General features: G+C 40.4%; 1 protein-coding gene across 2 annotated transcripts in view; it reads left to right on the forward strand.

The window, feature by feature from the left end:
• Positions 1-20,499, forward strand: part of MKI67 (marker of proliferation Ki-67) — a 35,775-nt gene extending 15,276 nt beyond the window's left edge. For both annotated transcript variants that reach the window (XM_081005186.1, XM_081005187.1), the window contains exons 9-16: positions 712-1,417; positions 2,164-2,294; positions 4,090-4,282; positions 7,554-7,664; positions 9,840-10,711; positions 11,613-11,676; positions 13,336-16,821; positions 19,326-20,499. In XM_081005186.1, coding sequence (XP_080861312.1) covers positions 712-1,417; positions 2,164-2,294; positions 4,090-4,282; positions 7,554-7,664; positions 9,840-10,711; positions 11,613-11,676; positions 13,336-16,821; positions 19,326-19,462 — 5,700 coding nt within the window. In that variant the 3' untranslated portion in view covers positions 19,463-20,499. The remainder of the gene's footprint in view (positions 1-711; positions 1,418-2,163; positions 2,295-4,089; positions 4,283-7,553; positions 7,665-9,839; positions 10,712-11,612; positions 11,677-13,335; positions 16,822-19,325) is intronic.
• The last annotated feature ends 348 nt before the right edge of the window (positions 20,500-20,847 follow it).

Consider the following 20,847-nt stretch of genomic DNA (forward strand, 5'->3'; position numbering starts at 1 on the left):
GACATCATTTGTGATTTCAGCAGGAGGATGGCCCCGCACACTTGTAAAATTTGGGCTGCTAGACTGGCCTGTGGATCCAAAAAGGTTCCTTTTCTCTGGGCTAGGACATGATGTGTGTCTGTGTGGTTTCTTCCTAGGCCTCTTCATGTGTCTGGCCTTCCAGATTTTGGTGGATTATAGTTCTCATCATCATTAACCATTGGCTCTACTCACTGGAGCTGATAAGAGTTAGGCCAGAAGTCGCCAAACTTTGAACCAGTGAGCACATCTTAAATTTGGAGAAAGTGCTGTTCTTACTAATCACAAAATGGCTGCCGCGGGTTGGCTTTTTATTATAAAATAAAAAGTCTGCTAAGTCTAAAAGTATGGAAAAAGAGACATAATTATAGAATGCTGCAGACATGCCACCCCATTAGTGAAGAAAAGAGCACATGCACCAACCACTGCTGCATTCTCTCCCAGGAAGAAGCTCTTTATACTTTAATCCTGGCATCCAGTGACATGTGGACATGTTTATAGGTGTAGCTGGCTAAGTGCAAACAAACTGAGCAAGAAGAGCAAGCTATTTCTTACATATTGTAAGTGGTACACTAGATTCCCAAATTCAGGTCTCCTCAGTTTAAGTTCTGCTTATGTGCTATGCCACATTTGATATCTCATTAGAAGTTCTTTGTATTAACTTTTTAAAAAATCCCTCTTCTTTCTCTACAGAGTTTCCCTGAAGGGGTTCAGCATGAGAATAGTTCATCTAAGAATGCTGCCTCACCCTCAGCACGCAGGTCTCCAGTTGCCTCGCCCGCAGCACGCAGATCTCCAGTTGCCTCTCCCGCAGCACGCAAGTCTCCGGTTGCCTCGCCCGCAGCACGCAAGTCTCCGGTTGCCTCGCCCGCAGCACGCAAGTCTCCGGTTGCCTCTCCCGCAGCACGCAAGTCTCCGGTTGCCTCGTCCACAGCACGCAGGTCTCCGGTTGCCTCGCCTCCAGCACGCAGGTCTCCGGTTGCCTCGCCCGCAGCACACAGGTCTCCCGTTGCCTCGCCTGCAGCAAGCAGGTCTCCGGTTGCCTCGCCTCCAGCACGCAGGTCTCCGGTTGCCTCGCCTCCAGCACGCAGGTCTCAGGTTGCTTCGCCCCCAGCCACTTTTTCTTTTGATGCACCCCAAAGAAGAGGTCGCTTTTCAGTTTCTCATGTTACCAGCCCACCTTCAGAAGAACAGGATGCTCTTTCCAGTCAGATGAACGGAGATGAAGAGTTCACTGAAGTAAAGACATCTGAACCTACTGTTCAAGAATGCAAAGCTGCTCGTTCAACAAAGAGGAGCAAAAATGCTACTCCAAGAAGTTCTTTGTGTAGGAGAAGTGGAGTAATGGGTGTAATTCACTCTAAAAGGCAAAGTGGTGCTTCCAAAGCCAACTTGATAGGTTTGTCATTATTGCTTTGTTAGTGTCTTTTGATGTTCCACAAAACAATCAGATACAGCATATAGTATTATAAAAGACTGCAGGGTTTACCAGCCTTTTTGGATCAGTGGGCACAGTTTGAATTTTGATAGAGTGAGGGTGCCCATCACAAAATAGCTACTATGAGATATGTGTGGCGTAACACAAAATGGCTACAATGAGGAGCATGGTCTAACACAGAATTAGAGAGAGAGCCACCCTCAAATCTTATGCTAACCATGGGAAGTCATTTAGGTCCTACTAATCCTGATTGTGGAGATCACACCAATGCTGTAATGGGACATTACTCAGTACCAGGAAAAATAAACAAGGTGGTCACACCACACTCAATTTCATTTCACAGAAATTGCTCAAACTTGGGCCCCCAGCTGTTGTTGGCCTACAACTCCCATAATCCCTAGCTAGCAAGGTCAGGGATGATGGGACCAAGTTTGAGAAACACTGGTTTAGAAGATACATGCACATTTCCCGCCCCCCTATTTGTGGGAGGGCTAGACAGTTGTGGGTTTTTTAATTAAAAAAATAAAGCTTGGAATTGGCACATGTCCAGAGGTACCAATGAAAGCCTTCATGGGCATCAGGCTGACAACCCTGGCTTAAAAATGCATTAGAACAAATGAATCTACAAATCTAGAAAATGTTGGTTTTATTAAAAATGTGTTTTAAGCATAGAAATAACTAGCAATCTTGAACAATTATCATTCCAGTTGCAAAGTCTTGGGCAGATATAGTGAAACAGGGTGTTCCAAAATCTCAAGTAAGCAGTGCTGCAAAATGTGGTCTTAAAAGATCAGCCAAGAAGAGGTCAGCCAAGAAGAACTCAACAAAACCATCAAAGGTAATTCTCTAGCAGTGATCAAAACTAATACCCTGCATTTAGTAAATATACTGAAGCATTCCATTTTCCAGTCATTAAATGCCAGAGTCTGGAATTCTTTGAAACCAGGGATGGGAAGGGTCTTTAGCTTTTTGATAGATGGTCTGTATGCATGAAGTACCAGTTTCAGTCCCTGGCACTTCTAGACAACTTGAGATCTATTCCACCAAGTCAGAATAGACATCACTGGGATGGATGGACAATAGTTCTGCTTTGTATAAGGCAGCTTGAAATGTCCTCCACCTTGCCCCCTCCCCAATAATTGCATGGAATTCCAGAGTAAATGTGCAGATCAGATTCTTTCGCACTACTCTGAGTTTAGAGATGTGTTCTCTTGGTGTGCATGCCTTTTAGATAATGAAACCAGCCTGAATTACCACATTGGAGTATATATGAGTAATATAAAGGACAGCAGTTTGTAAAGTAGGTTAAAACTGGGCTTGGGAAAATTATGGATAAGTTGATGTTGCTAATGTTAATGAGTATGCATCATATTTTATTTTGAGAGAGGATATGGTAAAATGAATGGAGATGAATTCTGGGTGCATGATGAGAGCAAGTAGACAGGCAGGCAATGTCTGGTAGATGAAGCAAGACCATGTTTTGTCCACAACCAAAGTGGCTTGCCCACACACTGGCCCACAAGCAAAAAGAAATAATGTTTTAAGAGCCGTGTTTGCTACTTAAAAGCTTGTAGGTTAAGTAAAGCAGGCTGAATGATCTGTAAGAACAATGGCTTCTAGCCAACATTGTCTGCGCACATGCAAAGCAGATCACCGCATGAGAAACAGGACTACATCTTACTGTTTGTTGTCAAACAATTACCAAGTACCCAGTATCCTGAAAGTAGATGGGTAGACACTTCTAAAGCATTTCCAACATAATATTAGCTTTTTGCAGTGAGAGAAAGAGCCAGAAGATACATATGTGGAGAGGAAATGTAGCCACAAGTGAAAAGTTTTCAAGTGCCTTTCACACAGCTTTCCTCTTGTATTATAATATTTCAAACTATGAATTACTATTTGATTACTTTAGGAATAAAGTGAGTTTTCTATATTCAAACTACTACAATTACAATTAAGTCCTTTAGAGTTCATGCTGCTTAATGTAATGTAGTTAGTTAACAGCATGTAATGAACCAGGAAGGTTCAGTTCAAACTTTAGTTCAGCCACGAAATCATTGGATCAGCCATACTCTGTCAAGCATCTAATCTGTAATATGGGTGTAATACTCTTGTAGCCTTACAGGATGTTAAGCAGTTTGAATGCCATTCTGTACTATTATACTCTTATTCTCAAATACCTCTATATTAAATACATACATAAATGGACTTTATCAAATAAGATATGCAAAATTGGATTTCCTATGCTATTTTTGCAGTCTTTTCTCAGTACTACTTAAGTAAAAGGATGGAAATGACTTAGAATTGGCAAAAGCCACCCTAAGCAACAGTGCAACAATGCACTGAGAATTTTTAGTATGTTGTTGGGGAGGCAAGATGTGACTGGCCAGATGTGAGCTCTATGTTTGTAGTTTCTGCTGCTGCCAAGCAGCAAAATGTTTCAAGAAGGAAAAATGGATGAAAGCTCTGTCTGCTTTTTTTTTGCTTGGATTTATTGTGCATACTGGACTTGGCATTCAGAACTGTATCCAACTTTGAAGTAAATGGTAATTGAGCTGCGAGCACCAGGACTTACATGTACTCTGAGCCTCAGTGATCAGACTCAAAGGTTTAATTGTATATTTTGTTTTCAGAACAATGTTTCCATGCTAAAAACGCCAATAAGAAAAGTCAAGGGTCACTTTACTACAGGCCATGCAAATTCCCCTGCTCCAATTGTGATTGGAAAAGCTCATACCAGTATTGTGAATGCTGCTGTACAAGTCCCTAAAGTGATGATCAACTATCCTTTGAAGAAACATGATGACTTAAATGAAAGTTTTACAGGTAAATAGTTAGTGTTTGGGTGAAATGATTTTTCCCCCCTTGTACAGTACCAAATATTTTGCAAGCCTATAAGGAGTTCACTTGCATCCCATGGAAAATGGTTGGATTGGTCATATAAAGAACTTGGTTGGTTTTACTGTCTGAAACAAACACAATCTGTTCTAACAAAATCAAACCTAGTTTGTACAAAGTAGCATTCCGTTTAAGTCAGTGACGGGCCAGAAAGACCTATGTTTAAAACTCTGCTCATCCATGAATCTTGCTTGGTGCCCTTCAACTAGTCAGTATATCTCAACATATCTATGTTTTTGCAAGGATAAAGCTGTAGTAATGTAGAAAGTGCATGTATGTCACAAAGTTCCAAGTATATTTCTTAAAAAACCATTGGCTGCTAGTGCCATCTTAAGATATATTTATGCTATCACATGAGGAAGTTCACATCCTAAGATGGCACTTGCTATAAGACTTTCTTATGGCTTTGATCCACAGAACTGTGAATGGAAGGATAAAATAGATTGGTGCTGTTTTGTTAACTTTTTAAGAAGACCTGCTGGAGCTAACCCAAAGGCTTTCTGGGCCAGCATACTGTTTCCCGGAGTAGCCAACCGGATCACTATGGGAAGCCCACAAGCAGGGCATGATGGCAATAGCCTTCTTGTTTCACTGCAGCATGCTACTCTGATATGCTCCCAGTCCTCTAGAAGTGTACGGTTAGGACTGGACTAACCCTAGGTGATATTGAACCCAGCAAGACGCTCAGAGCTGTAGGAATGCACAACCTGCAAGGAGCAGGGGGAGCAGTCTGAGAGAATAATCTTGCAAAGCCCTTTTGGGCCTTTGCTAAGATCAAAGCTCCCAATTGAGTATCCTTAGGCACATCCAGATTATCTTAGTTCTAGCTCTGGTTCATTCTGCTCCCAGGCATGAGGAAGTGACAACAGATTAGGAGTTAGCTGCTTTTCCTCACACAGCACATCTGTTAGTCAGAAACAGTCATCCCATGATCAAAATAAGCTTTCAGCTTGCGCTTAACTATTTTTATATGCAAATCTGGGCAGATTTAATAGCTAGCATTTTTAAAATTGTATGTAAAACCTATAGTGTGTGTTTGTATGTAGTACAGCATTAGGTGTACAGTAAAACTTTAAGAAATAAAAGCTGCTCAGTCTTATCAATCCCTAATTGCCAGAAAATTATATTGCGAACATGCATACAGGAAAGTGATGAATATAAGGCACTAAGTGGTTTTTAACATTGTCAACTTACCCATTCTTGACTATAGTAAGATTTTTATCCATGCCAATTTACCAACTCTCAGCTTTGCCAACAGATGGCACTGTGATATTATTTTAAAGGTAGGTCAATATCTAAACCAAGTGTAATACAGTAGTGATACCATCATATAATGGTCCAAAAATATGCAGTCATTTCATCATACTAATACTGGTTTTAAATGCCCCCGAGTGAAAGTTGCTCTTTTGCTAAAATCCCGATTTACCTGTTTAATCTGGAAGCATGTGAATTTAGTAATTTCCCAAACTCATATTAGTCTTAATTATGAACTAGTCTTTTAATTCCGCCCTCTCCCACCCCACAATGATGTTTTTTTAAAAATAATAATAATAATTAATTTAGATTAGATTTCCTTAATTCTGTTTTACTATTCTCAGCAACAGGGAAATGGGTATTCTGGGTACTGAAGTTCCATTTCTAGTTGTTAGAAATCATTTGAACTAGCTAGTGAGATCTTATCAGGCTAAGACTTTAACGTATCTCGTCATCTTCACTAGCTAAAAATTTAGAAAGGAAACTGTTCTTAACTGAACTCAGTGCTTGTAGTGTGGCAGCATATATGCTGAGCCCTAATAATGCCCTTTCCCCAAGTGTTTCAAAATATATAATACTGGGGGTTTGAATTGAGCACAGGTGTCCGGCTGCCCTACTCTTCATGCTGAGCCAGCCAGAGAACCCCCTCCCAGCAGAAAGCCACAAATAGGGTGTTCCAAGGGGTGGGGCTGAGATAGCCCAGAACTGATGGATCCCAAGCCAGTCTTGCAGCTTTCATTGGCTAGCACTGGGCCCAATCAAGACTTAATGCAGGGATCAGGTCCGAACCTTCCCTCTTCATTGTATTTTTAAATTTTCTATACTGCAATATAAAGAAGAAAAGAGGTGTAGTTCCTCTGTTCCTGCCTGATTTTTGTTGACAGTTGCTGCGTTTTTTTACGGAAGCACAGCTTGCCAGAGTGAAAGAATATTACTTCTTGGAGACTGGGAAGGAAGTCAGGATTTTACATGGAAGCATAGGTGCTCGCTTCCCTATTACAAGAATGTATGTGGGTTTATTGAACCATGCAATATAGATTTAAAGAATACTAGTATAATTTAAAGTTGAAAATGTCTTCATGGCATCTTTCTTTCTTTGCCTACTAATCGGTAAAGGTAAAGGTAAAGCGACCCCTGACCATTAGTATCTGTTCATTTCTGCCTCCCTGGAGAAAATGAGCCCTTATTGAAAGGGTTAATGCTCTGCTTCCAAGGCATGTGCTCCAGCAACATTGGTAGGGCTTCTTGTGTTCCTGCTGCCATCTTTCAGCATGCGTACCTTCTCTTGCATTAGGTAAAGGTAAAGGGGCCCCTGACCATTAGGTCCAGTCGTGACCGACTCGGGTTGCGGCGCTCATCTTGCTTTATTGGCCGAGGGAGCCGGCGTACAGGGTCATGTGGCCAGCATGACTAAGCCGCTTCTGGCGAACCAGAGCAGCACACGGAAACGCCGTTTACCTTCCCGCCGGAGCAGTACCTATTTGTCTACTTGCACTTCGATGTGCTTTTGAACTGCTAGGTTGGCAGGAGCAGGGACCGAGCAATGGGAGCTCACCCCGTCACGGGGATTCGAACCACCAACCTTCTAATCGGCAAGTCCTAGGCTCTGTGGTTTAACCCACAGCGCCACCCGCGTCCCCATCTGTAAAGGTAGCATGTAATAAATCATTAGCGGGAAGAGGAATTGATACATCATCAACAGCTATCACAGTTTGTTCAGACTAATGGGTGATAAACTACCATGTGGCTGTAAACTGCCATGAACATTAATGTTTGAAAATCTTGTGTGATGTTGTAGTCTGGGATTGCACTGTATATAAGACTGTTCTTCTGGGGAGCAGTCAAGCAAAGAGAATGAATTCTTAATAGTTATGTTTTCCCTTGCTCCCAATTGCAAACAAACTAAATGATTATTTCTTTACTGAACTTTAAATACTGTTTGCAGGGTTGGCTGAGATATTCAACACTCCACTGACAGGTTTACCCTCTTCTGCTCAAAAGACTACTATACCAACACCAGAATTCGTCTCAGAAATGCACACTCCAGAGGAGTCTGGTATGCATGTTTTGTATATATCCCTAGTGCTAACTATTACATGGCGACTTGATCCCCCCCCCCCCCCGAAATCACCTCATGTGAAAATTATGTAAGTTGTAGGAAATAGTGGGTGATATCCATCTAAGTAATACACAGAGCAGACCCAGTGAAATCAGTGGACTTGTGTATAAGCAGATTTCAGTGGATCTACCCTGTGAATTACTTAGTTGGAGATCACCAGTAGTTTTAAAGCTTTTCTCCAGTCTGGTAACTTAGCGATTTTTTGCATTTGGAAGAGGAAAAAGTCCCAAGATTCCCTGACTGTGTGTAGGGGTCCAAGCAAACATATCTGCACATGAAGTTTGGCAAATTCTCAGTTAGGTTTTTATGCTGTAATTCTCTCGGAGTTATAATTCATCTTAGAAAAATATTCTATGAGAAAGGTAAAGGACCCCTGGGGTTAAGTCCAGTCAAAGACAACTATGGAGTGTAGCGCTCATCTCACTTCAGGCCAAGGGAGCCGGTGTTTGTCCACAGACAGCTTTCTGGGTCATGTGGCCAGCATGACCAAACCACTTCTGGTGCAACGGAACACTGTGACAGAAGCCGTACCTGTTTACTTGCACTCATATGCTTTTGAACTGCTAGGTTGGCAGGAGCTGGGACAGAGCAATGGGAGTTCACCCCGTCGTGGGGATCTGAACTACTGGCAAGCTCAAGAAGCTCGTTGGAAAGAAATTTCACTGCTGGCTTTAAAGAAGCATTAGTTTATTCTTGCTTTAAGATCAAAATTCTGCTTTTTTGAAGCAGAGCAAAAAATAGAGAACTACAGTTACAATAAATGAATTTAATGCAATGTGTGAATACGGAAAAAGTCATAAAAATGCAACTACTAAAATATAAACTAACACTAGAAAGAGCTAAGATTAAAACTAAAAATTCCCATGTGTCTGGAAAGAAGTTTCTGAAAAGGAAGTATTTCTCAGCTGGTGGCAGAAAACTGGAAAACTTGGGGATGACCAAGCATGCTGTTGTGGCAGGAATGTACACCTTCTGAGCACCACAGCAGAGGTTTTTTTCTATGTCATCAGTGTAACACAAGGATATAAAGGGGCTCATAGGAGGGTCTTGTTCTGGCTTTACCAGATGTTAGAAATATTTGTGCTATTTTCTGTCCCCCATCAGAGGCAAAGTGCATGCAATTTCAAAGTTTCCCTTAGACAAATGAAAAATGGAGCAAAAGAGTACATCCAGGAGTTGTTACTTATAGGACATGTGCTCACACTGACAGTAGTAACAGTTCAATAGTTGTGGCACGGCAGATTTCTTCTTACAGCAGGAGGTGTTGGCCAGTTCAGGACTGTTCGTAGTAGGCATAAGTGTGTCGTGCAGTGCAAATTAATAACACAGTCTTCTTCAGTAAAAGAATAAAAGCTTTCCTGAGTTAAAATAAACTTGTTTGCAAATAAAAGCATAGTGAACAAAAGATTAAACTAGCTTCAGAGCATACACAGTTTCCATTGAGCACAGGCTTCACAGAGCACAGGCTCCACCACACACAGAGAGAGAGACACACAGACAGACACAGACTGAGTCTGCCTGCCTACTTATACAGTGGTACCTCGGGTTACATAAGCTTCACGTTACATACACTTCAGGTTACAGACTCTACTAACCCAGAAATAGTACCTCAGGTTAAGAACTTTGCTTCAGGATGAGAACAGAAATCGTGCTCCAGCGGCGCGGCAGCAGGAGGCCCCATTAGCTAAAGTGGTGCTTCAGGTTAAGAACGGACCACCGGAACGAATTAAGTACTTAACCCGAGGTACCACTGTACAGAGAATGAGTCATCCTCATGATGAGTCACAGTGATTCAGCATGCTAAAGATTCTGCGGCTTTTCAGCATTTCACAACATTTCTAGACTTCTTTACTGCTTCCTTTACTGCCTCTGCTCTCAAATACCTTGGTCACATGACAAAGTGTACCTCTTATTCCTAGTCCTGCTAACTATCCGTCTTTGGGATATTACACACGCACCATCCCCTTTCCTGCAGAATGTCATTTATTCAAGAATTCTGCCTTATCAGGTGGCACAGAATTGACACGTGTCCCTTGTTTCCACTAGGAAGAACAGTAATTTCTTATGTAATCAAAAACTCCTTTTACAGTTCATTTTTATATCTTTTAATAGGAGAGATGTCTGTATCACCTTTCAGCGCAGCAAGCCAACAAAAACTTTACAACCAAGATGTCATATCCCCCTTCTTGAAGGAAGTGTCACAGATCTCTGGTCTTGAGCAAGATGACCTAACTACAACTCCAAAAGTAACGAATTCTTCATTAGAAAAAGATGTAGGGAAAAATATGTCACTGGTCACAGCAGCAAATGAAGCTACTATACAGGGAGTGATGGAAGATAAAAGAAAAGGTCCAGAACAAAAATTAGAGCCTGTTGAAGCATTTTCAGGGGTCAAGAGGCTCTTGAGGACACCGAAGCAAAAACCAGAGCCAGTTGATGCTCTTTCAGGCGTGAAGAGGGTCTTGAGAACACCCAAACAAAAACCAGAGCCAGTTGATGCGCTTTCAGGAGTTAAGAGGGTCTTGAGAACACCCAAACAAAAACCAGAGCCAGTTGATGCGCTTTCAGGAGTTAAGAGGGTCTTGAGAACGCCGAAGCAAAAACCAGAGCCAGTTGATGCACTTTCAGGAGTCAAAAGACTCTTGAGGACGCCCAAAGAAAGCCTGCAGTCTGTTGCAGATGACACTGTCTGCTCCAAATTCATTATTAATCATGTTATCAAGGCACCTAAGGAAAAAGTGGAAGCAGTGGAAAATATGGGAGGGATTGATAGGCTATTGAGAACACCTAAACAAAGATTTGCACCAATGGATGATATGGTTGGCATTAGTCAATTACTGAAGACACCAAAGCAGAAGTTTTTGCCAGTTGATGACTACTTGGGACTGCAGAAGTTTATGACCGAACCTAAACAAAGCTTTCCAAGTCCTGAAGTTGATTATACAGGTGTTAAGGAAATGTTGGAAGCTGCAGATGGACAGAAGGTAGGTCTTCTATATTGAATATCTGAGAAAAGACATATACTTAAATTGCACTAATTATTTCAATAAAAGAAATCATTAACATGACCCAATTTTTTCTTGCACAGCAAGATTCTGTGACATGTTTATATGACATGCAGTTCTGCCATTTCTCTAAATGCCGATTGGGTTGGAATGTGGAATCAAGCATTTTGAGCAGAGAATGACTAACTTGTTCCAGCAAGCCCTGATCTCCTGAAAAAGCAAAGTGTATGCACACGTGCTTACTTTGTGTTTTTTACCAGGAGGAAATGTGTGACCTGTGGGGTTGCACAAGCAACACCTGATTTTGATGAACCAACCTTACTCCCAACTCTGAGGCTAATCTTGCCTGAGTACTAATTAGAATCTTTTTGGATTTTTTGGCACAGATCTTGCCATTTAAAATCACTGGTTTTGAATATATATGAAATAGTTTTTTTTGTAGGGAGAAAAGGTGGGACATAATATCTTTATCACTACTGCTTTTACTTCAAAGTGTTTCATCTTTGGATCACTTGTACATTGTGTTTAATGACATTGGTACACTTGTGATGCAAAGTAGATGCACTCATGATTTTATTATAGCAGCATAGCTATTTATTTTTCATCTCTTTCATTATATCTTTTTGTATTTCGATATTTAGTATGTTCAGTAAGTATTATGAAGCCTCTTGTGAAATGGTCAGGATTGCCATACATATTTTACAAAGCACTAAATCAGCCATATTACGAAGAGTACCTGCATCTTCAATGAACTTAACACACAGTTCCACACACACACGTGTCAGTTCAGCTTGGACTTTTATAAATATTGTATAACACTGGTTATAGGCCCAGCATCTTTTCATGCCAGCTATTGTAATAATTATGTATTTTTTTCTAGGCTGAATTGCCAGAGTTTGCGAATCTAATGAAAGAAGATAATGGATCTTGTATGAGTTCCAGAGGTGAGCTTGGTGTGTGTAAATATTATTTCAACAAAACCTTTTATTTTCAAAAAAGGAAGTAGCAGGTTTACATTTATCTGCTTTAAAATATGGTTTTATTTCAGAACAACTAGAATGAAATTAAGTCAGAAGGTTTCAACCTTTTTGGGTCCATGGCTCCCTTGACCAATTACATTCTGCAGCACCTGTGTGGGGCTCAAGAGCCCAGTTATGTCACCCCTTGCCTGCAGAACTGGCAGCCCCTCACCCTTTTTCAAACATTCTCCCTGTGCAACCTTTGAGAGGCAGAGATGCAAGGGCATCAGAGGAGGGAGGCAAGGAAAGAAGGGCAGAGGCCAGTGTTGCCCACAGCACCCCTGACCATCATTCAAGACTCCCCCAGGGTGCCACAGCACACTGGTTGAAAATGACTGAATTAAGTAATTACAGTAAAGTTGCAAGGCTTTTGGGGTGCTCTTTCAAATACACAGATGGCTAACAGTTGTGCATGTTGTCTGCCTTGATTTTCTGTTTGCATAGCAGTTAGAGATTAATTTTTTTAATGTGTGGGCATCAAAATCTGTTGCCGTTGTACCGCTTTATGTGCACCTTATGTCCTAAAGTACACAATGGCAGTAGGAAAACGACTGATGATTGAAAAAGGGATCCTTATTTTACTGGTGTTCCTATTTGATGCATGCAGTATATCTGAATGGGACACAGGTGGTGCTGTGGTCTAAACCACTGAGACTTGGGCTTGCCAATCAAAAGGTCGGCAGTTTGAATCCCTGTGACGGGGTGAGCTCCTGTTGCTCCATCCCAGCTCCTGCCAACCTAGCAGTTCGAAAGCACATAAAAGTGCAAGTAGATAAACAGGTACCGCTCTGGCGGGAAGGTAAACAGCGTTTCTGTGCGCTGCTCTGGTTTCGCCAGAAGCGGCTTAGTCATGCTGGCTACATGACCCAGAAAAACTGTCTGCGGACAAACGTCAGCTCCCTCTGCCAGTAAAGCAAGATGAGCGCCGCAACCCCAGAGTCGCTTGCGACTAGACTTAACTGTCAGGGGTCCTTCACCTTCACCTTTTTTAGTATATTTGAAAGGGTAATGGATGCAGCTGGCTTGCATGATTTTTACACATTGATTCTTGAGTGTATAGATAATGCACATGAGGTTGTAAGTGTGGGAGCTCTGTGCAAAAGGTTCTTTTGAACAAACAAGCCAGGGCTTATCTAACGGCACACATTGGATTTGAATTCCAGCATACGACTACAAGAACCCATCACTAAGTAATGTTTAGGTCAAATCGTGAGCCCGTTCTAAATGTAACTTAGTATTTCTAAGGCTATATGCAGCTAAGAAGTGCTTAACTTGGTTGCATTTTATTCATCTTGAAGCGTTCTTTATAATTACAACAAAACTTGAATAATTTTATTTTGGAGATTCTGGAATATGAAGGTTTGGGAAAGCACTGTAAGGTGGCATCTGCAAATAGTGGCGTATTGTTAAAGTTAAGAATGATTAATAGCACAAGATATAAATATCACATGGCAAAATATAAAAGCAAATTTATGAAGCAATGTAGTACTTCCTCTGGGACTTTTTGGCTAGTAAGTGTGTTTACTACTCTTCACAATCACCATATCCTGAGAAATAACATTGAATGTACTTTTCTTTTTTAAGAATCCATGAGAAATGGCTATGAAAATAAAGAAGCAAAACTGGAATCATCACCTAAAAGAATATCTCCTTTGCCAAAACCAAAGGACAACAGTAAAAATATTTCAGAATTAGAAGATAACTTGGGACACGTTGCATGTAACACATTTAGTGAATTAAAATCAGAAGCAGTGATAGAACCTGTTGAAATAATGCGTGTTTCAGAAAGCCATCAGCTAAAGGAAATGGACTCTGAAAATGGACACAAAATTGATTTTGTGAAAGAACCAGTTGCAAATTCTGGGGCAGTAGATATAGAAATCGTTGGACCATTGGCTTCAGCTAGAAGAACTAGAAGAGCTGATAAATCCAGATCTGTAAAAGAACATGATGCAAAAAATACACAGAGGCATACAAGCAGCACCCAGAGAGCAGAACCAGTCAATTGTGTGCAAGCTAATGAAAACTTTGACCAGAACATCACTGAAATAAATCTAAAGCAAGAATCTGAAAGCAACACATCAGCAGTTGAAACTGAGGGGGAAATGGCAGCTCGACAAACTGAAGCAAGTTTAGATTTAGAAGAAAATGCAGAAATACAAGACAAAATAAAAAACCAAGATTTTGAAACATCAGGAGTGGAAAGCGCTGGAAATGTCATACTGAAAAGAAATAGAAGAGGAAAGGCTGCTTCAATACAAGCAGAATTGTTTACAACAAACACAGATGTTAATGAGGCTAAAAAGGAAAATCTAAGACACACAACACCTAAAACACACGTTTTGGAAAAGACTGCAACAGAAGTTAAAGAAAATAATGTTAGAAGGAAAGGGAGGAAAGTTCATCTTCTATGTGATAATTCTGTACCACTTGAGGAAAAACGTATGCTTGGAGATAAGGATGGTGCTTATGAAGAACAAAAGAGTGCTTCCATTGCATTACAGCCAGGCATGCAAGAAATTCAAAATGAAGAGAATCCTGGTGAAGCGCAGAAGGTGCCATTGGAAAGTGTGCAAACTCCTGAGAAGCATAGTCCACCAAGAAGGCAGACAGTAACACCCAGGAGAGGAAGACGCAAGCGAGCCATTTCTCAGGAAACAACTATAGAATGTAACAGTAAACAGGCAGCTGATACAGAAGACCAAAATATGCCTGTCACTGTAAAAGAGAATCGACCAAAAAGGGGCAGGGGAAGAAGAGCTGTTCCTGAATGCCAGATTCCACCTCTTTTGGAAAATGTTGCTCTTACAAAAGAGAGTCCAACAGTGGACAGCTTTGGTTCTACTCAAGAAAAATGTTCTTTGCAAGAAACTCAGACTAAAGAGAATCTTGATGAAATGCCTAAGATGCCCTTGGAAAGTGAGCAACCTCTTTTAGAACACAGCCCACCAAAAAGACAGAAGATAGCAAAAGGAAACCCACCCAGGAGAGGTAGAAGCAAACAAACCATTTCTCCTGAAACACTCACTGAATGTGACAGTAAACAGGCAGCTGATACAGAAGACCAAAATATGCCTGTCACTGTAAAAGAGAATCAGCCAAAAAGGGGCAGGGGGAGAAGAGCTGCTCCTGTATGTTCAGTGACATTGCCTCTAGAAGACATTCCTCTTACATCTGAGGGCCCAACAGCGAACAGCATTAGTTCTGCCCCAAGAAAGTGTTCTTTAGATGAAATTCAAAATGAAGAGAAACCTAATGAAACTGAGGAGGTGCCTTTGGAAGGTTTGCAAACTCCTGCAAAGTACTGTCCAGCAAGGAAGCAAAAATTAGCAAACAGGATGCTGCCCAAGAGAGGGAAAAGCAAGCAAGCCATTTCTCAGGAAACATCCGTGGAATGTGAAAGTAAACAGACGGCTGATAGAAAAGACCAAGCCATGGTTGTCACCATAAAAGATAATCAGCTGAAAAGGGGCAGAAGAAGAGTTGTTCCTGTATCTCATATGACATTGCCTCTAGGAAACATTACTCCTGCATATGAGGGTGCAACAGTGGACAGCTTTAGTTGTGCCCAAGGAAAATGTTCTTTGCAAGAAATTCATACTGAAGAGAATATTGGTGAAATGTCTAAGAGGCCCTTGGAAAGTGAGCAACCTCTTTTAGAACACAGCCCACCAAAAAGACAGAAGATAGCAAAAGGAAACCCACCCAGGAGAGGTAGAAGCAAACAAACCATTTCTCCTAATATACCCACAGAATGTGACAGTGAACAGGCAGCTGATACAGAAGACCAAAATATGCTTGTCACTGTAAAAGAGAATCAGCCAAAAAGGGGCAGGGGGAGACGAGCTGTTCCTGAATGCCAAATACCACCTCCTTTGGAAAATGTTGCTCTTAAAAAGGAGAGCCCAACAGTGGGCAGCCTTAGTTCTACCCAAGGAAAATGTTCTTTGCAAGATATTCAAAATGAAAAGAATCTTGATGAAATGCTTAAGATGCCCTTGGAAAGTGTGCAATCTCTATTAGAGCACAGTCCACCAAAAAGACAGAACCTAGCAAAAGGAAACCCACTCAGGAGAGGTAGAAACAAACAAACCATTTCTCCTGAAATACTTGCTGAATGTGACAGTAAACAGGCAGCTGATACAGAAGACCAAAATATGCTTGCCACTGTAAAAGAGAATCAGCTAAAAAGGGGTAGAGGAAGAAAGACTGCCCCTGTAACAGCTCTTTCTCCCCTCAAAAGTAACATTTTACCATTGCCATCCTCAACCAAAAGCAAAGATGCTGTGGAAGAGCCAAGTGAGGCTTTGGAAATTGCAACTGTTGCAAGTAAGAATCTGCCACGTAGAGGCAGAAGAAGAAAAGTAGATGAGGTAATTGCAGCAAGCTCAGTTTCTGCAAGTAAAAAGCCCATATTGCTTGATACTGGAAAGCAAGAAGACATGCCAGAAGTTTTAAAAGGTGTGACAATAGATAATGTTTCCAAAAGAGGTAGAAGAAAGCAATCGGTTCCTTCTGAAATCTCAACAGAAAGTAATGGCCAACCAGGCAGTGACAACAGAAAGGTCTCTTTTGTAAAAGATAACAAGATGCCTTTGGAAAGTAGTTCAGTTTTCCAAAACCAATCAAAGGGGAAGAGAGTAAAAAGAACTACTCCATCACGGGTACACCCTTCTCTCAAAGTAAGCATCACTCTAACATCACCACCTCCAGACAAAGGTGAAACTGCCAGTGAAAATCAAAGCACCCTTCTTGAAAATGATGCAACTGGAAAAGGGAAACTTGAAAAATGTGGCAGAAGAAACAAAAACAAAATAGTGACACCTTCCATGTCTGTCAGAAGAAAGCACAACCTTCCTGAAAAGGAAGATTTTCAGGAAAAACAAAATGTAGATTTTGGAAAGCTAGCTATAGCCAATGAGAAAATAAGCAGAAGAGGTGGAAGAGTTGATGCACTTGAAGCACCTATTTCTGCTTCTCTCAGAACCAACCGTAGATTGAAAGCAGGGGGTGATAATGCTCCTAAAGATCGACAGATGATTCTGAAGAACAAATCAAAATCTAAAGCAGGTATGTGCATGTTTTTTCTCTCCTTATTTCAGAGTTCTTAATGTTTAAGATTCTAAGTTTTTGATTCAAAATTAATGGAAAACCTTAAGGCTTTGGTGAGAAGTTACAGCAGCACACCTGAAATTTAGATACCATCAATTTCATTTCAAAATTTCTTTGTTGAAGATGCCATTGGTAATGTAAATCAGGGTGAGCAGACTTTACTAAAACTCTGAGGTCTAACAATGAGAACCAGATGCAAATGACATACAGATGAATTAAAGGAAAGTATGCATCTGAACACATCCAGAGCTATGGAATTAGTTTTCTGTACCAGAATTGAGCAGAAGTGAGCAGAATTGAGCAGAAGTGAGCAGACAGGCCTTTCATAACCCAAAGTCCACTTCTAGTTATATACCTTCATCTCAGCAGCCTAATTTAGGTGGAAAGGGCTAGGAAGGGTGTTGCTATCACTAAACAAGTGGGATTAAAACTTGGTTGTTAGTTTGCTGCAAATCACCTAGAGATAAAACTCGAAAAACCATCCCATTAGTGAAGTACCGTATATAGTAATAGTGTTACTGATCTTCAGAAAGGTTCCAGTTTATAGTATATAGTGAGATGGCCACAGGTTTCACATATTTCTTATGGAGAACTGAACCTCTGGATTCATAAATGGGATATCAGGAAAAAATAGTGTTCTCCCCATAACTTGATTAGCTGTTATTTAAAAATAGACTTTTAAGTTTATTGCTTTTTCCTGTTTATGAAACCTAGTTTTTATGGTCTGTGATCCTACTATCAATAATAAATAACTACAGTATTAGTAAGAGTTCCCTAATGTCCTGAATGCTGTCATTTATTTTGTATGGGTGTGGGAAAGAACTGCAGCCCAGGGAAAGCAAAACAGGAGACCTCTAATGCAGATATGTTTACAGAGTAACTTCTATAAAGTCAATAATATTTAACAAACATTAACCTTGTTAGGTGAGATCCAAAGGGCTACACACAAAACTTGCATGCAGATCTTAGTACTTCAGAATTCCTCTTATGAGAAGCTACTCCTGGAAGTGGGATGAAGAACCCACAGTCAGGAGCGGTTTCAGAAATTTTCGTGCACAAGCCATCGGGCATCTTTGAATCCACCATCATTAGGATTATTATTATTAAAATTTATATACTGCCCTATACCCAGAGGTCTCAGGGCAGTTCACAGAACAAAATAAGAATATAAAACCACAAAATATATTACCAAAATAGAAACTAACTCACCCCCACAAAACAACAACAACACATTTTAAAAGGACATAGGATGTCATTCTTCATAGTTCTATAAACCATTTGTCCACCGAGGAGACAATAATTTTCTGCCTGCAGTAGCTGCCTGTTTGGCTTCCCTTTCTAACCACATTACCAAGGTGGATTGTTTTGAATCAGCAATTCAAAAAAGCATGTTGTAAGCAAATTTCCCATTTATCATGTATTTCAGGTGCGCAGGAAATTTTCTAAACTCCCATCAGCTCCAGCAAGCCAATGGCCTGGGATGATGCTGATTTCAGTTCAGCAGCATCTGGAAGGCTAAATGTTCTCCACACCTGATATATTTCCTAAGCAATGATGCCAAATGTATTGCTCTGCTTTCCTTTGAACCACATCAGTGAAGCAGGACCACACTTGTCCAAGCTTGTTTCCTGAGGAGGTCACTTCAGTGCTGCTGATGCAACGATTTGACTTCCCCCTTGGAAGGTGCTCTTCATTGTCTCTTGAGACAGATGGACACCAACAATAACAGCAGCATATACTTTCACATTTCCCATTAAAGGGAATACCTTTAAAATATTTCTAATTAGATAATACTGCTGTCTTGTGATCAGCAGCTACAAACAAAACTGAAATGTCCATAACTGATAGGTTGAAGCAAAGTCTGCTTGTTACTGCACAATATAGAACATTCAATTTTTATGAGTTGAAATAAAATGCCTTCTTTGGCAGCTTGAATGTCAATATATCTGAGGAATCATCTTGCTGTACTTAGAAAAGTGTCCTTTGATTCAAAGATATCTAGTAGAACGCATTGATTTGGTTTAGAGATGAACTGTGGGGCTAACATGCTTACAGATTTTTAAAATAAGTAATGCTTAGAATTTACTACTTACTATTTTTTAAAGTTATCTGCTATGGTCTGAAATAGCTTTCGATAGGACAATATTAAATTTCCTCCATGTGAACTTTTTGGAAGCAGTGATCCTGAGGTGGGTTTGAGGGATCCTGCACCTTGCAGCCAATTTCCTTAACTGTGGCCTTATGTGAGAGATAGGACTCCAAACATCTACCACAGGGTTTCCCTTAGTTATGATGTCAAGTCAGTTTGGAAAGAGTGAATAACTGCCTGGAATGAACTGCTCTGAACAGAAGAAAGATATCTTGATAATTAGAATGCTATATTTTTATCTAATCTTGCTACTAAAGAGAGAATATCAAAAAGTTTGGCCTCAAATCATCTTTTTTTTTTTTTAAACAACTAGAAAGCATTGAAAAGACACCATTAAAAAAAGAAAAAAAGAAAACAGTGAAAGAAGAACATTCCAAATCTACAGTTAAGCCTGCTGGAGAAACTGAAGGCAAGACAAGAGGGAGGAAAACAAAAAAAAATGTTTTGTAATTTTTGGTACTGGGTTTGTGTAATTTTTTTCCTTCAGAATAAATGGACATATATGGGTTGTAAAGTATGCTTTGCATTTAGAACCTTACTTTGTTTCTGTAACTTCAGTTCATCCTTCAACATTGACGCTTTCCCATCTGTATATACATTTTTCATATATTTTACAGGGCTTTTTGTTTAACACTGTATTGTGTTAAGATAGTTTTAATTCAGGTGTTAATTGTTATCTGACTTTTACATTAAACCATACCTTGGCTTAAAATAATATCCTTTTATATTGTTCCAATCCCTGGTGAATATGACTGCTAAAAAGGCATGTTAGACTGTTCTCTGTACGCTGTCAACATTCAGTTAATGCTTTAGAAAGGATAAGGCAAGGATAGCTGCATTGTTATCTTGTTATCCATAGCTTAGTAAATGTACAATCCCTCTACCCAACTACCAGCTATGGCACTTTAACAACTCTAGGAGAACAACAATCCATATATAGTAGTGTTAAACAGAACTGATTATACTTGGCCCCTTTCTTTCTACATAACATAGTCATTGGGGGGTTGCCAGGATGGGAAACAGACCCTTCTCTTTCCCAGGCCACATACCTTTGAATCATGGCTGTCACTTTCTCTTCAGTTCCAGTACTTCTCATGGTTGGTGGTATCAATTCAAAACTTAAATATTTAAGGTTAAGTGCCTGGTACCTATAGTTACAATATCCTAATTGGCAGGGCTAGGAAAGTTCTGCTTGAGCTGTTAACAGGATAACTTGAACAGTGCAGCTGGCATTAAATTGAACCAAACAGTAGTCTAGTACTGTAGAGGTCTTGTCCTTTTTCTTATTGCAGCATTCTAAGCACACCTTTCCTAAGCTCCCACCTCAGTTCTGTTGTCAGTACTGTATATGATTTCAGTTTTTTATAGATCTCATAGTAGCTGCTTTTCTCTCCTCCCCACCCAACATGAATTCTAAGCTGCCTGTGAATTGCCAAGCCAGCAAAATTGGAGGATAATAAAGTTTACAGAAGCATATGTGTATGCTAGCCTTTTGAAATAGATTCAGTTTTAAGGAATAGCACTCTTTACTGCTAATGCCTAAAATTCTTCATGTTTGATGAAGGTTCCAGTGAGAGAGAGAGATTCTCCTGGTTGAGTGACATACCCTGCCCTCAATATCCCTGCATGAATACTACCCTTCTTGCTGTGTTCAGCCCTTCTAGTTCTCTCTTGCTTTATTTCAGTTTTAAATACTACTGCTCCAAGAACAGAACTTCAACTCTCACTGGATGACACAGAATTTGAGGGTGGGCTTTCTTGGTTGGTGTAGGCGTGCTTGGTGATGGACCTTTGAAGATGCCAAGTCACAGGCCTAAGGTGTATTCACCTGACAC

The sequence above is a fragment of the Podarcis pityusensis genome (genome assembly GCF_964106645.2).
Source record: "Podarcis pityusensis genome assembly, chromosome: 5".
Taxonomy (NCBI): domain Eukaryota; kingdom Metazoa; phylum Chordata; class Lepidosauria; order Squamata; family Lacertidae; genus Podarcis; species Podarcis pityusensis.